At 38.4% G+C, this 12,285-nt stretch overlaps 1 protein-coding gene across 7 annotated transcripts in view; it reads right to left on the reverse strand.

Moving 5' to 3' along the window:
- Positions 1 to 12,285, reverse strand: part of Hmcn1 (hemicentin 1) — a 441,079-nt gene that overhangs the window by 32,075 nt on the left and 396,719 nt on the right. For 6 of the 7 annotated variants that reach the window (XM_074047247.1, XM_074047248.1, XM_074047249.1 and 3 more), the window contains 7 exons: positions 10,673 to 10,942; positions 9,971 to 10,141; positions 9,664 to 9,834; positions 4,110 to 4,280; positions 3,759 to 3,929; positions 3,141 to 3,311; positions 2,804 to 2,974 (listed from right to left, as the gene is read on the reverse strand). In XM_074047247.1, coding sequence (XP_073903348.1) covers positions 2,804 to 2,974; positions 3,141 to 3,311; positions 3,759 to 3,929; positions 4,110 to 4,280; positions 9,664 to 9,834; positions 9,971 to 10,141; positions 10,673 to 10,942 — 1,296 coding nt within the window. Of the gene's footprint in view, positions 1 to 2,803; positions 2,975 to 3,140; positions 3,312 to 3,743; positions 3,930 to 4,109; positions 4,281 to 9,663; positions 9,835 to 9,970; positions 10,142 to 10,672; positions 10,943 to 12,285 lie in introns of those variants that run through there. The other variant, XM_074047251.1, reaches the window with a different exon arrangement.

Genomic DNA, 12,285 nt, shown 5'->3' on the forward strand with positions numbered 1-12,285 from the left:
TAGAGACCTGGAACCTGATGTTTATCACAGCACTGTTCACAACAGCCAAGCTTTGGAAACAAGCCTGGTGCCCTACAACTGATGACTGAATCAAGAAACTGTGGTATATATACACAGTGGAGTTTTACTCAGCCCTAAGGAATGACGTGTGGTTTGAAGGTAAATGGACGCAATTGGAGGACATCATGTGAAGTGAAGTAAGCCAGGCTCAGAGAGAGAGAGGCCACGTGTTTTCTCTCATATATGGAAGACAGATCCAAAAGATAAACATATACATAAAAACAAGCATAAGCACATACAAACTGATAACAAAAAGTAAATAAAATTGTGTAATTTATCATGTACAATGGGTTGTTTTGAAATATGTTGTATGTGTTGTAAAAAGACTAACCTCAGCTAATTATCATATTTATTACAGCACATACTTAACATTTTTTGTAGTGAGAACACTTAAAGTCTATTTCATAAGCATTCAAAAATAGACTACAATTGTGGGAAGCGTAAAAAAGTTCTATTCCTAGAAGTAGAGAACAGGATGGTGGTTACCAGTGGCTGGAGGTGATGGAGGAGGACTGCAGCGATGTTGGCCAAAAGATAGAAAATTTCAAGGTATCTGCTGTACAACATGGTGACTACAGTTCATAAGGAATCCTATGTTCTTTTTCCTATGGCTTCCTTCATGAGAACACAGAGGGAAAGGAGTGCTCTTACCAGTGAAACATTCCATAACCCTGTTACAGGTCACTGCCAACATAAATGTGGACATCTAAGGGACATTGTTTACTCTTGAGCCTTAGATTGAGGTTTGTCAAGTTCCTTCTATTACATACGTGTGGAAAAGTGCTTAAGTTAAGGAAGACGGAGAAGGGTATTGTACTTTTGACAGTACTCTAAAACTCATACACAGCAAGACAATCTGGTTGAAAAACAATTATAAATTTTTTCTAAGTATCTCCACATTATTTGAGAAAGTTATTGGTTACTAGCATTGAAGAGGTAGCTAATGAAATTTTTTTAAATGAATTGCAGGCTTTGACAAGTGGGAGAAACACATTGGGAAGAAGGTGATAGCAAAATGCATAAATTATCGGTATTTTTTAATTGAATATATTTTAAAACAGTTACAGTCAGATATTTTTGACATTATTATTATCAGGTATTATATAATATGACTGCACCTAACCTTAGAAATCAATAAATACAGCATTTCACTATCTTAAGGGTTTTTTTTTTTCCCCAGTATTGGGGTTTGAACTCAGGGCTTTGTGCTTGCTGGACAGGTACCCCACCACGTGAGGCATGCATCTAGCCTTTTTCACTTTGGTTATTTTTGAGATAGGGACTCACTTTTTGCCCAGATCAGCCTGGACCACAGTCTTCCTATTTTTTGTTTCTACAGTAGCTGGGGTGACAGTTGCAACTGTTTCTACTGTGGCTACATCTTGGAGCCCAGCTATTGGTCGAGATGGGGTCTTGTGAACATTTTTGTTTGGCTGGCCTTGAATTGTGATCCTCCTGATCTCAGCCTCCTGAAAAGCTATAATTACAGGCTTGAGCCATTGCACTGAGCTTTGCTATTTTAATTTTTAGTACTTGATTATTAGTGAAAGAATACATTTTTTCATGTTAATTTAGTCATCATATTTTGGACTACATTTGTCTGCCATGTATTAAGGCAAAAGATGTGGGGGAAGAAGTAGAATGCTTGACTTAATGAAGCCCTCTGAGTTTACATCTAAACAGGGAGACAAATGCTTATCAGAATTTCACAAATAAATGTGAATTTGAAATGTACTAATGCACATGGTATCTACACCAGAGGGAAGTCTGAGAAGTAAAAACACTTCCTTTGTGAAGATCTAAAGAAAAACTTAACTAAGCCCAGGAGGGCGGGAAGAGGACTTCCCACCATGTGTTGCCTTTTGGGAGGAGGAGTGACTTGCTACATCTGAGCAACCAAAAGTTGCACATTGCTTAGAGAGAGCTTAGAGAGTGACAAGAACCACACTGCTACATGATGAAGGAGAACAGTGAGCAGGGCCAGTCAGGACCCAGCAGGCCACTTTGGTTCTTAAGGAGAGGAAAAGGGTGAGCAGGATTAGTGACTTACTTGGTCATTACTGACAACTGTGGCCTCCTGTTTTGAACCTGGCTCTGTAGGCTCTCAGAGGAACTTGAGTGCTGCCAGCACTCAACAGATCTCTCTTAGTTCTGAATAGGATCCTTAAGTCCCAAACTGTCCACCTATCTGGACTGCCTGCTGCTCCTTGGGCTCTATCACCATCAGAAACTAATGCCTCACCTGAAACCAGAATGTTACCATGCCTCAGGAAGAAGCCTCAAAACCCTTGACTAGCTGACACTTAGTGCAGGAATGCTGATGGGTGGATAACTTGCTCTTTTAGTTTGTCTACGTCCTATAAATCTTTTACTATAAATCACTCTCTTACGCTGCCAAAGGCGACTTCTGGATTTTCGGAAACATTTTATTTCTCAAGCAACCTCAGAGCTGTGTAAAGTCCTATGGTGTCTTCACACTTCCACAATATGGAGCTATTAGTGCCGGTCTTTCTACAACCTTTCAAAGTCTGTCCTCTGAGCCAAGGAAGCTTATAAGGAGCAAACAGGGAGTAAAGCCCAGAGTTGCATCAACTAGGGGGAAAAGCATACTTTTTTCTAATTCTCCCTCCCAGAATTGGCATTCTGTGTAAATTGTGGCCCCAAAGCAGCAACTTTTTCTGATTTGCAGAAAGACTCTAAATGTGCTAGCAATGGTTCCACCAGAGTTCATTTAGTTGCTTACCTGGACATGCTTGTATGTGGCATCTGGACACCTGAGTAGCATCTCCTGGACAGGAACGACCACTTTTAGATGGCACTGGATTGTCACACAGCCTTTCCCGAGTCTTTTCACCTCCTCCACAGGAGGCAGAACACTGGCTCCAACTCTTCCAGTTTCCCCAACTTCCATCCACTGTGAACAAGAATGGAATGATCAACAGTAACATCTGGTTTTAAAATCTACACCTAGGGTGCTCCTGCCTACCCAATTTTCACTTGAAGATACAAAAATGGGGCAGCAACCGTGAGCTCTAAATGAAGTACTTACTCATTCTAAGGGCAGGGATCAAGAAGCTCACCAGGACACATGTCAGTGCTGCACCTCTGGATCTGGGTGTCTGGCCCCCCACAAGCTCTTCCTCCATTGGAAGGACGAGGGTTATCGCAGGTACGGTATCGCCTCATCTGCCCTCCATTACACGTGCGGCTGCACGTTCCCCAGCCACTCCAAGGACTCCAGTTACCATGGGCTGCAATATGGAATAATTGGACATAAAAATAGAGCTCTAAAAGTGAGCAGTGTTAAATAATGACATTCATCTAAAAAGTATGGTATGTCTCCTGAGGAAATAAACAGAAACATACATATCTACAAATAGGCAACTTCAAAGGCAGATGGTTTAGTTGCTGTTTCACTAGAAATTGAGGATATAATCCAGGAATGATGTGATTCCCTTTAACATATACTTATTTTATGTTATATTTAAACTATCCCAGGAGCTGGAAGGTGTAAGTGAGACAGGGTCTCTGTTCTTGATGCACTAATAGTATAACAGTCAGGACACAGAAAATCTACATTTTGACATCCTAAACCAAAAATTCAAGAACCAAGTAACAAAATATTATAACTTTAAGGATTTGAGGTCATAATGAAACTTTAGGAAAGTATGATGTTGACTCACTATTTCAACACTCACTTGGACAAGGGTCATTATTGCAAAAATCACTCTGGATATCACTCCCTTCACACCTTCTTCCTCCATACTGGGGAACAGGCTCAGAGCAGTCCCTTGTTCTCTGTCTGGCACCTCCTCCACAGGACACAGTACAGGCACTCCAACTTTCCCAAGGGGCCCATTTGCCATCAACTGGATTAAGAGAAAAGCGTATGTGCTTGGTTACTACCTGAAAAAAAAATCAGGTAAAACCCTGACCATTGTTACGTTGAGTTCTTTTGGATACTGTGAGAATGGAATAGCTTCTTATTGATATGCTATGTAGACAGGAGGAAGGTGTAAGTTAAGTAGAAGTATATGTGTTTCTCTCACCTGGGCAGTGTCTTTCATTGCACACTTGCACCTGGGTTTCTATTCCATTGCAGTAGGATCCACCAAATGATGGTGGTGGGTTATTGCAAAGTCGCATTCTCGTCTGGGTACCTTTTCCACAACTTTCACTGCATATGCCCCAAGGCTGCCAAGCACTCCATGCTCCATGAACTACAAATCCCCCAAGAGACAAGAGTTTCAAGTTACAGAACCACGTTTGTTTATAAAAGAACTTACGCAAATAAGTTAACTCAGTTATAGGTTAGTTATCCCATAATCTAAAATAACTAAAATCAAACCAAAGGAAACACAACAAATGATGGTCTTCTTTTCTCCCTCTGGCTAGCTTTTCAGAGGAATGTGTGCCTAGGGAAATTCAGAATGCCCACCTAATGTCAAAATAAATGCTTCAAATTATCAAAAGAGGGCTATTGAATTACAATTAAATTTAATCAAGTAACCATATGTAAACGCAGCCTAAGCATCTGTCTACAACTGGTGCTCTGGGAGAAGTGGAAGGAACAGGGAGCTCAGCAGTAAGTCTGTAAACCTCTTGCAAAGTGCTTGCTCTGAGGAGCAAGTCTGACCAGATCTAGATGTGGTTTTGGACAATCCATACATTTTAACAAAGATCATCTGGACCCCAGGCTGCAAGACCACATCTTTCAACCTAATTCAGATTCATACTTACATATGTACTCGAATCTTTCAACAAGATGATGATTTGCACAATTGTAACTCTTCAAAAAAAGTTTCCATTACATAAATGGTCATGAATTAAAAGTTCTGAATAACACACTCACCTACTTCCTAAACAACAGAGAAAACAAACCTGACCAGTAGTTTCCAAGGAGTGAGATTAAGGCTTTCCTTTTAAAAACTAACATATTACAGCATCTGACCACAAGACTGGCACACCGTATGCTTCCTACCAGGAAGAGAATCAACACTAAGGATCCTCTTAACTACAAGTCAGGAGCAGGTCATATTTTTCCTTTAAGGAGCTTTCTAGATATGAGGCTCACAAATTATGGTGTTTTTGGTCACTTGTTTCAGTAAGATATGAACCAAAACAAGGGAATTAAGGTTTGTGTCTCAATATTCTCCTAATACAACCTATGTGGTACAAATAGTAAGTTGAAAATCAAGCAGTGAGACTATCATTTACTTCCTTTATTTGGAAAATATTTAAAAACATATCTTGTGTTTTCTCATTGTTTACTTATTAAAATTAATTATTTCTGACTGAGTGGAATACTTGTCTTCATACCTTTATAGACACAGGCAAACATGGTCACACAAATCTATTTTAGTCGGTAAGAATTTGCACTAAAAAAGGATTTGATTGAATGTAGGAGGAAAGGAGAAAGTCTTTAGGCATGTGGCAGATAGTATTCAAAATGACTTCGGATAGATTGCATTATTTCAAAAAATTCTGCAGGACCAGTTATTTTGTTGTTCTATTTTCAAGGCTGTTGATTAACTAAAGCCCAAACCTCTGACGTAAAAAGTCATAAAATATAGATGGATTTTTTATTGGAGAAGTATAGCTGGATGACATTTATTCATTTTACATCTGTTTGGTTTCCACTACATAAAAGTAGAGATTTGTATTTGAAGAACTTTTATTTTTAATCAACATAGAAAATTCTATTCAGAATTGACTCATGACATTAAATGTGGTTCAGATGAAGAGTTTCTTTTATATGAATACAATGATAACAAGAAAAAAAATGAAGAATAATATAAAGCAGAGAAGACAGAAAAGATCATGGTATTTAGATAACCAACCAACCAACAAACAAAAACAAATAGAGGAATTAAAAGAAAAATGCAAGATATAACAACTAAATTTGTTGTCATACTAGGCAACAGCTCTGATTAAAGAAGTAGGAGAGCCCAGGGCTAGGAGTGGGAATGATGGAACAGATACCAGGGGTCTGAAGAACTGCTCTGTACTTACTGGGTGTGTGACCCCAGACATGAGTTGGTGTCTGTGTGCCTAGTCTCATCATGTGCGATGTGCAGATAATTTGCACAAGAAAGTAAAGGCATGCTCACAGGATCATGGAGCCATCTCAGGAAGACACTGCAGGTAGCATGAAGGCTCCATTGACCAAACTCAGAATAATTTGAGCATTAAAATAAATAATGATAACAATGTATTATAAACCATTAAAGGATGCCTGAGTATCACACTATTGAATAACATTTTATTCCTCACTTACATAAATCAAGAAATAGTGAAGAAAATGTTCTTCTTGAGCTTGGTTGCTTAATCCTGTGATCCCAGCTACTTAGGAGGTGGAAGTTGGGAGGACTGAGGTTCAAGACCAGTCCAGGCAAAAAGTCAGTGAGACCCCATCTCAACAAACAAGCTAGATGTAGTGGTTCACACCTATGATACCAGCAACATAGGAGGAGGCCACACGTAGGAGGGCCAGGGTCTGAGGCTGGATTGGGTAAAAAGCAAGGCCCTACCTGAAAAATAACTAAATCAAAAAAAGGGCTGGGGACATAGTTCAAGTGGTAGACAGAGTGCCTGCTTAGCAAGCATGAGATCTTGATACCCCAGTATCACCAAAAAAAAAAAAAATTCTTTATGATAGAAAATGAATAATAGATGTAGAGATATGACAGTCAGTTATCATAGTAATAACTGATTCAAGCAAGAATCATAAATGGATGTTAAAGTCAGCGAGTGAAAGACTAATAGGAAGAAGTTTATACAGTTTTAACATTTCCCTACAAATATTCATTACTTATAAAGGTAAACAGTAACTATACATCTTAAACAAGCAAACAGTGAACATCACAGTATGGACAAACTGACATTTTGTGCCTTCTGAAATGATGCATTGAGAAGGACACAGAATATTTTCTGTGGTGTCTCTGCCAAAACACAAACCCAGATGTGACTGAGGAAATATCAGACAAATTCAGGTTGAAAACTCATCTACAAAATTATCAAGATCACAGAAGAAAAAATTTTCCAATTAAAAAATAACTAGGGAGACATGACAAATAAGTAAAAGTAATCTTAGAACAAGTAAAAAAATTATAAAGAAAATTCCTGGAATAACAGACAATATCTGAATATGGAGTGTGGATTACATAATAAGTTGAGATAACGAGATTAAATAATAGTATTGCTATTAGTGCTAAATTTCTCGATTTTGAGAACAGTAAGCCAGTCCGAGAAAGACAAATTCTGCATGTTTTCTCTCGTATGTGAAATCTAGATTTAAAAAAGAAAGATATGAAGGTAGAAGGGGGACTATTTGTGGCGGCAGCAGGAGAGGGGGACAAGAAGGTGATAGGAGGTGAATGATCAATGTACATAGTATTAATATATGGATCATCATAATGAAACCCCAAAATAAAGAAGAATGAAAAAATTCACATGAAAAGCAAACATTTTATGTTCCTAAGATTCTCACATGGCCTCAGATGGGAAAGACTGTCTGAGGCTATCTGTCCATTTGCAATGGTGAGTTGAGAAATGTTTCACAGCCAGCACTCTGAGGGGGAGCATCCACTAACTAATTTTTATGGCATAGCCATCCGAATTATAATTGGTATCTACCTGCCAATGTGGCATCATTAAACACTCAGCTGGAAGAAATACATGCTCTTGTTATCAGGCTCCATGACACAACTGACATTGTGCCAAAACAAAGCTAAAGTCAGTTGTCTTAGAAGCTAAGGAATAATCAAAGAAAGCCTAACAACATAATAAACCAATAGGTCAGTGAGCAAACTAATAGTAAGCAAACAGATATTGAGCAGTTACTCAACATGAAGAGGACACCGGCTTTTATTTTAACACTAACTTGGAGGTCCAGTTTTCATTATATAGTTCTCACAACTGACAAATTATACACTAATTTCTCTAACCAGATATTTCAGGTGCTTTTTACTTTAGAAAATAATGTTACTACAATTAACTTTTTTATTCTTCTTCGAGACTATAACAAACCCTTGGCTTTCAGTTTATTTTCTTTAAAATTTCAGGACAAGCGTTTTGTTTGGTTTTTTGAGAGAGGGCCTCAGTATGTGCCCTAGGCTGGCCTCAAACTTGAAGATTGTCCTGTCTCAGCCTCCTCAGTTCTGGGACTACAGCCTGTACCACCGCAACTGGCTCAGTGTCTTAAATGGAATAGAAGTCGGACTGAAAATCAAGTGCTCAGGATTAAAGCAAATAGGGTTGAGAACGGATCAACCTGGCAGGTCCTCGATTCACTTTTTCCTAGCTATGTAGCATAGTGAATTACTTACAGTTATTTTCTGAATCTTTCTTCATCTGCACAATAGGATATAATACCCATAGGGAGCAGTAGGTACCTCTTTTTCATTTGTCCATATCTCTTTTATGACCATTCCAGCTAAAGTATCCATCCCAGTTGTTCTCCATTATCCTCTTCGAGTTTGTTCATTATGTTTATCAATATTTGAAAGACATTTTTCATTCTATTTATCATTTAATGGAACACATTTATATTTACTATTTTATTAATCATTTAATGGAATGTTTCATGTTCCATTAAAGCAGGTAGTTAGGAATTACAACAGTGTCTTGAACACAAATACTCAACAAAGATTTGATGAATGAATGAATGAATAAATGAATGAACACCTACTCCTCACTTCCACAGATTTCTTTCAGGCCACCAGGCAAGGAACTCTGTCCCTCTGGACACTAGGTAGAAGGGCATGTTGCCCACGGTGCTCAGAGGACCCTTTTCCTGGACTCAGTGAATGTCACATTACGGACATGACAAAAATCAAACTCAAACAGAGCTCTTTTTCATGGGGTGATAGGAATTCTGAGGGATGGGGGGACTTTTTTTCCCATGAGGCATTAGTTACAAGGCCTACATGAGCCAGTAGCTGCCAGTTATCAGTTATTCCACATACTGGAAGAGCTTCATGAGAATAAAGTCAAAGAGAAGATGTGAACTGGAAAACATACCAGTAAAAACATTGGCCAAATCCTTGCATTAAATCATTCCTGAAAAAATAATTTTTTTATACAAGCTTAAGTTTGATTTCTGTTACTTTAATCTAAAAAATTCTTGAAGTCCAAAGGCAGTAACAACACCTACACAAAGCACACAGCACAGTTGTATCATGTATTAGATGGTTAGTGGATGTCAGACATTACTGCTTCACTCCTCACCAGTGATGGGTTTCTGGGCCATTCTTTAACCTGTCTAAGCTCATTTTCTCACGTGAAAATGGATGACTAGATTAGATATTACCTGAAGCCCCCATGACTTCTAAAAATCTTAGATTTTTTTAAGCTAGTTTTCTCTGCATGACTAAAAAAATAGTTCGCAGTGCAAAGCCATTTTCATGTTCCATTAAGTCAGGTATTTTGCTTAACAATGACTAATGTCACTCCTTTGCAGGTTAATCAATGCAACAGAAGCAAGAACGTAGAGAATAAACACATTTTCAAATGTGGAGGCCATAACACCTTTTCACAATCAAGAAGAAAAGGTGATTATAATTGCTGTATAGCAAGCTTATCCTAATATGATTGGAATCTCACCTGGGCAAGGTCTGACATTACACATGATTGTTTCCACAGCACTCCCTTCACAAGGCCGCCCACCATGCAGAGCAGATGGGTTACTGCAAGTTCTGGTCCTGCTTCGGTTGCCTCGTCCACAGCTTCTGGTGCATTCTTCCCAAAGACTCCATTCTGACCAGTGACCATCCACTACACAAAGGTGAACATTTTTTGTACCATCAAGTACATTTCAACTGAAAGTACTAACCACAGGGCAATCCACGGGTAGGGAAGAGAAGTTAGTATCTATCAAACATATGCCCATTGATGGAGTGCAGAAGCGTACCTGGACACAGCTTATTTTGACAGTTTCGAGTTTCTGAATCTGACCCTTGGCATGGCTTCCCGCCATTGGCTGGAAGAGGGCTGTTGCACAGTCGGCTTCTCTTTTGGATGCCCTTCCCACAGGTGACACTGCAGGACCTCCAGGAAGACCAGGGGGAAAATCCTCCATGAACTACAAAGAAAGCATTGCACTATGTCTAATTTTTTGTAAATAAAAAGTTGTAAATTAAATTTTGTTTAAGTTATGCACTGGATACAGAGCTGAATCTGTGACTGCTGAGTTACAGCTTATGGAAATTTCCTTTAAGGTAAAATTGAAATCTAGGTATGAGGGAAAAGCTTCAGTTTATTAGACTTCCTTCTCAGATCTGATCCTGACTCATGTGAACAGGGCTGCTGGAAGTTAGATACTGAGAGGTTTATATACTCTTTATCTTCTGGATAGATATCATCCTTTAAAGAAAAATATATGTATGGATTTCTGAGAGCATATTTGACTCTGTTTTGAATAAAAAAATTTACTTTGGGATTTTGAATTATTAACTTAACATTTTAAAACTCTAATCTGTATTGTTTTAGTCCCTTTAGTTTGTAAATTGTGATGTGACTTTTATTGTATCCCCATCATCTAGAAAGAAGTATCTGAGATTTAAAGGAGACTTGGATTGAGATGGTTAATAATTTATCCTCTGATCACACTTACCTTGGACTATGACTGGCACTCTGACAAGGACAGAACCCATTAAGTTTCGAGCAACACACTCATATTCAGCTGAATCTTCTTTCTGAGCAGCCACAATATATAATGAGTTGTTGGGCAACACATTAACCCGATCATCCCAGGAGATAGAGTGCCCTTGACGGGACCATGTAATGGTTGGATGAGGCTCTCCGGTTGCCTGGCAATCCAATATGACTTTGCCACCAGCATTAGTAATGGTTTCCTCTGGTTCAAGAGTGATAACAGGAGGACCTATGGGGAAAAAAGTACACAGTGTTTCTTAGATTTTGTGAAGTATGTTAACATTTTTATTATATAGAAAGAAACATTAGACTGATTTGTTTGTAAAACATCCCTGTTTTATTTAGTAAATGTCAAAAATGTAAAATCCTCAAGTGGGTTAGCCTAGAGCCTAGACTCTGCAGTTGTGGTTTCTGGATTCAAATTCTGACCTGCTTCTTACTACTCTCTGAGCCTCTGAGTCTCTAAAAATGGTGCCTACTTCAGAAGTTTCTGTTAATTTCAACTAGAGCAAGTAAGCGCACGTTTTACACAGCGCGGGCACACAATACTCTTAATTACTACTGGTGCTTTGTCTGTGTTTTACATGGTGAACATTCATTCACTTCTTTCCTTTAATCATTTTTGAGTCATTATTAACTCATTCTTTCATCACCAGTCATCATTCATTCATTCAATAGACATGTATTAAGTGCTTAATATTTCCCAGATAATGTGCTAGGTGCTAAGCATACAAAGGTAATAATATTTTTTTTTAGCCTCAAGTAGTTACACAAGTAACTAATTGTTTACATGTTCTATGCTAATGGAGGAGCATAAGCAGCCATAACTTAATCAATCAAAAGCATACCACTAGAAATGGAAAGAAAAGGAGGACATACTGAAAAATCATTAAGAGGGCAGGGATGATAGGACTTTGTCAATGAGTGCTATGGATTAAAGGGAAGAGCTGGAAGCAATGCATAGAAACAATTCCATTTACAATAGCCTCAAAAAAAAAATCAAATACCTAGGAGTAAACTTAACAAAAGATGTGAATGACCTCTACAAGGAGAATTAAAAACCCCTGAAGAAAGAGACCGAGGAAACTACAAAAGGTGGAAAGATCTCCCATGCTCATGGATTGGTAGAATCACCATAGTAAAAATGGTACACTACCAAAAGCAATCTACATGTTTAATGCAATTCCCATCAAAATCCCAATGACTTTCATCACAGAGATTGAAAAATCTACCCTAAAATTCATTTGTAAACACAAGAGACCGTGAATAGCCAAGGCAATACTCAGCAAAAAGAACAATACCAGACTTTAAACTACATTACAAAGCAATAGCAATAAAAACAGCACGGTACTGACACAAAAACAGACATGAAGACCAGTGGAACAAAACAGAGGACCAGGATATGAATCCACACAACTATACCCACCTTATTTCTGACAAAGGGGCCAAAAATACATGATGGAGAAAAGACAGCCTCTTCAACAAATGTTGCTGGGAAAAGTGGTTATTCATCTTCAAGAAACTGAATCCATGTCTATCACCCTGTACTGGTATCAACTCAAAATGGATCAA

Source organism: Castor canadensis, chromosome 11 (assembly GCF_047511655.1).
Source record: "Castor canadensis chromosome 11, mCasCan1.hap1v2, whole genome shotgun sequence".
In the NCBI taxonomy this organism is placed as follows: Eukaryota; Metazoa; Chordata; class Mammalia; order Rodentia; family Castoridae; genus Castor; species Castor canadensis.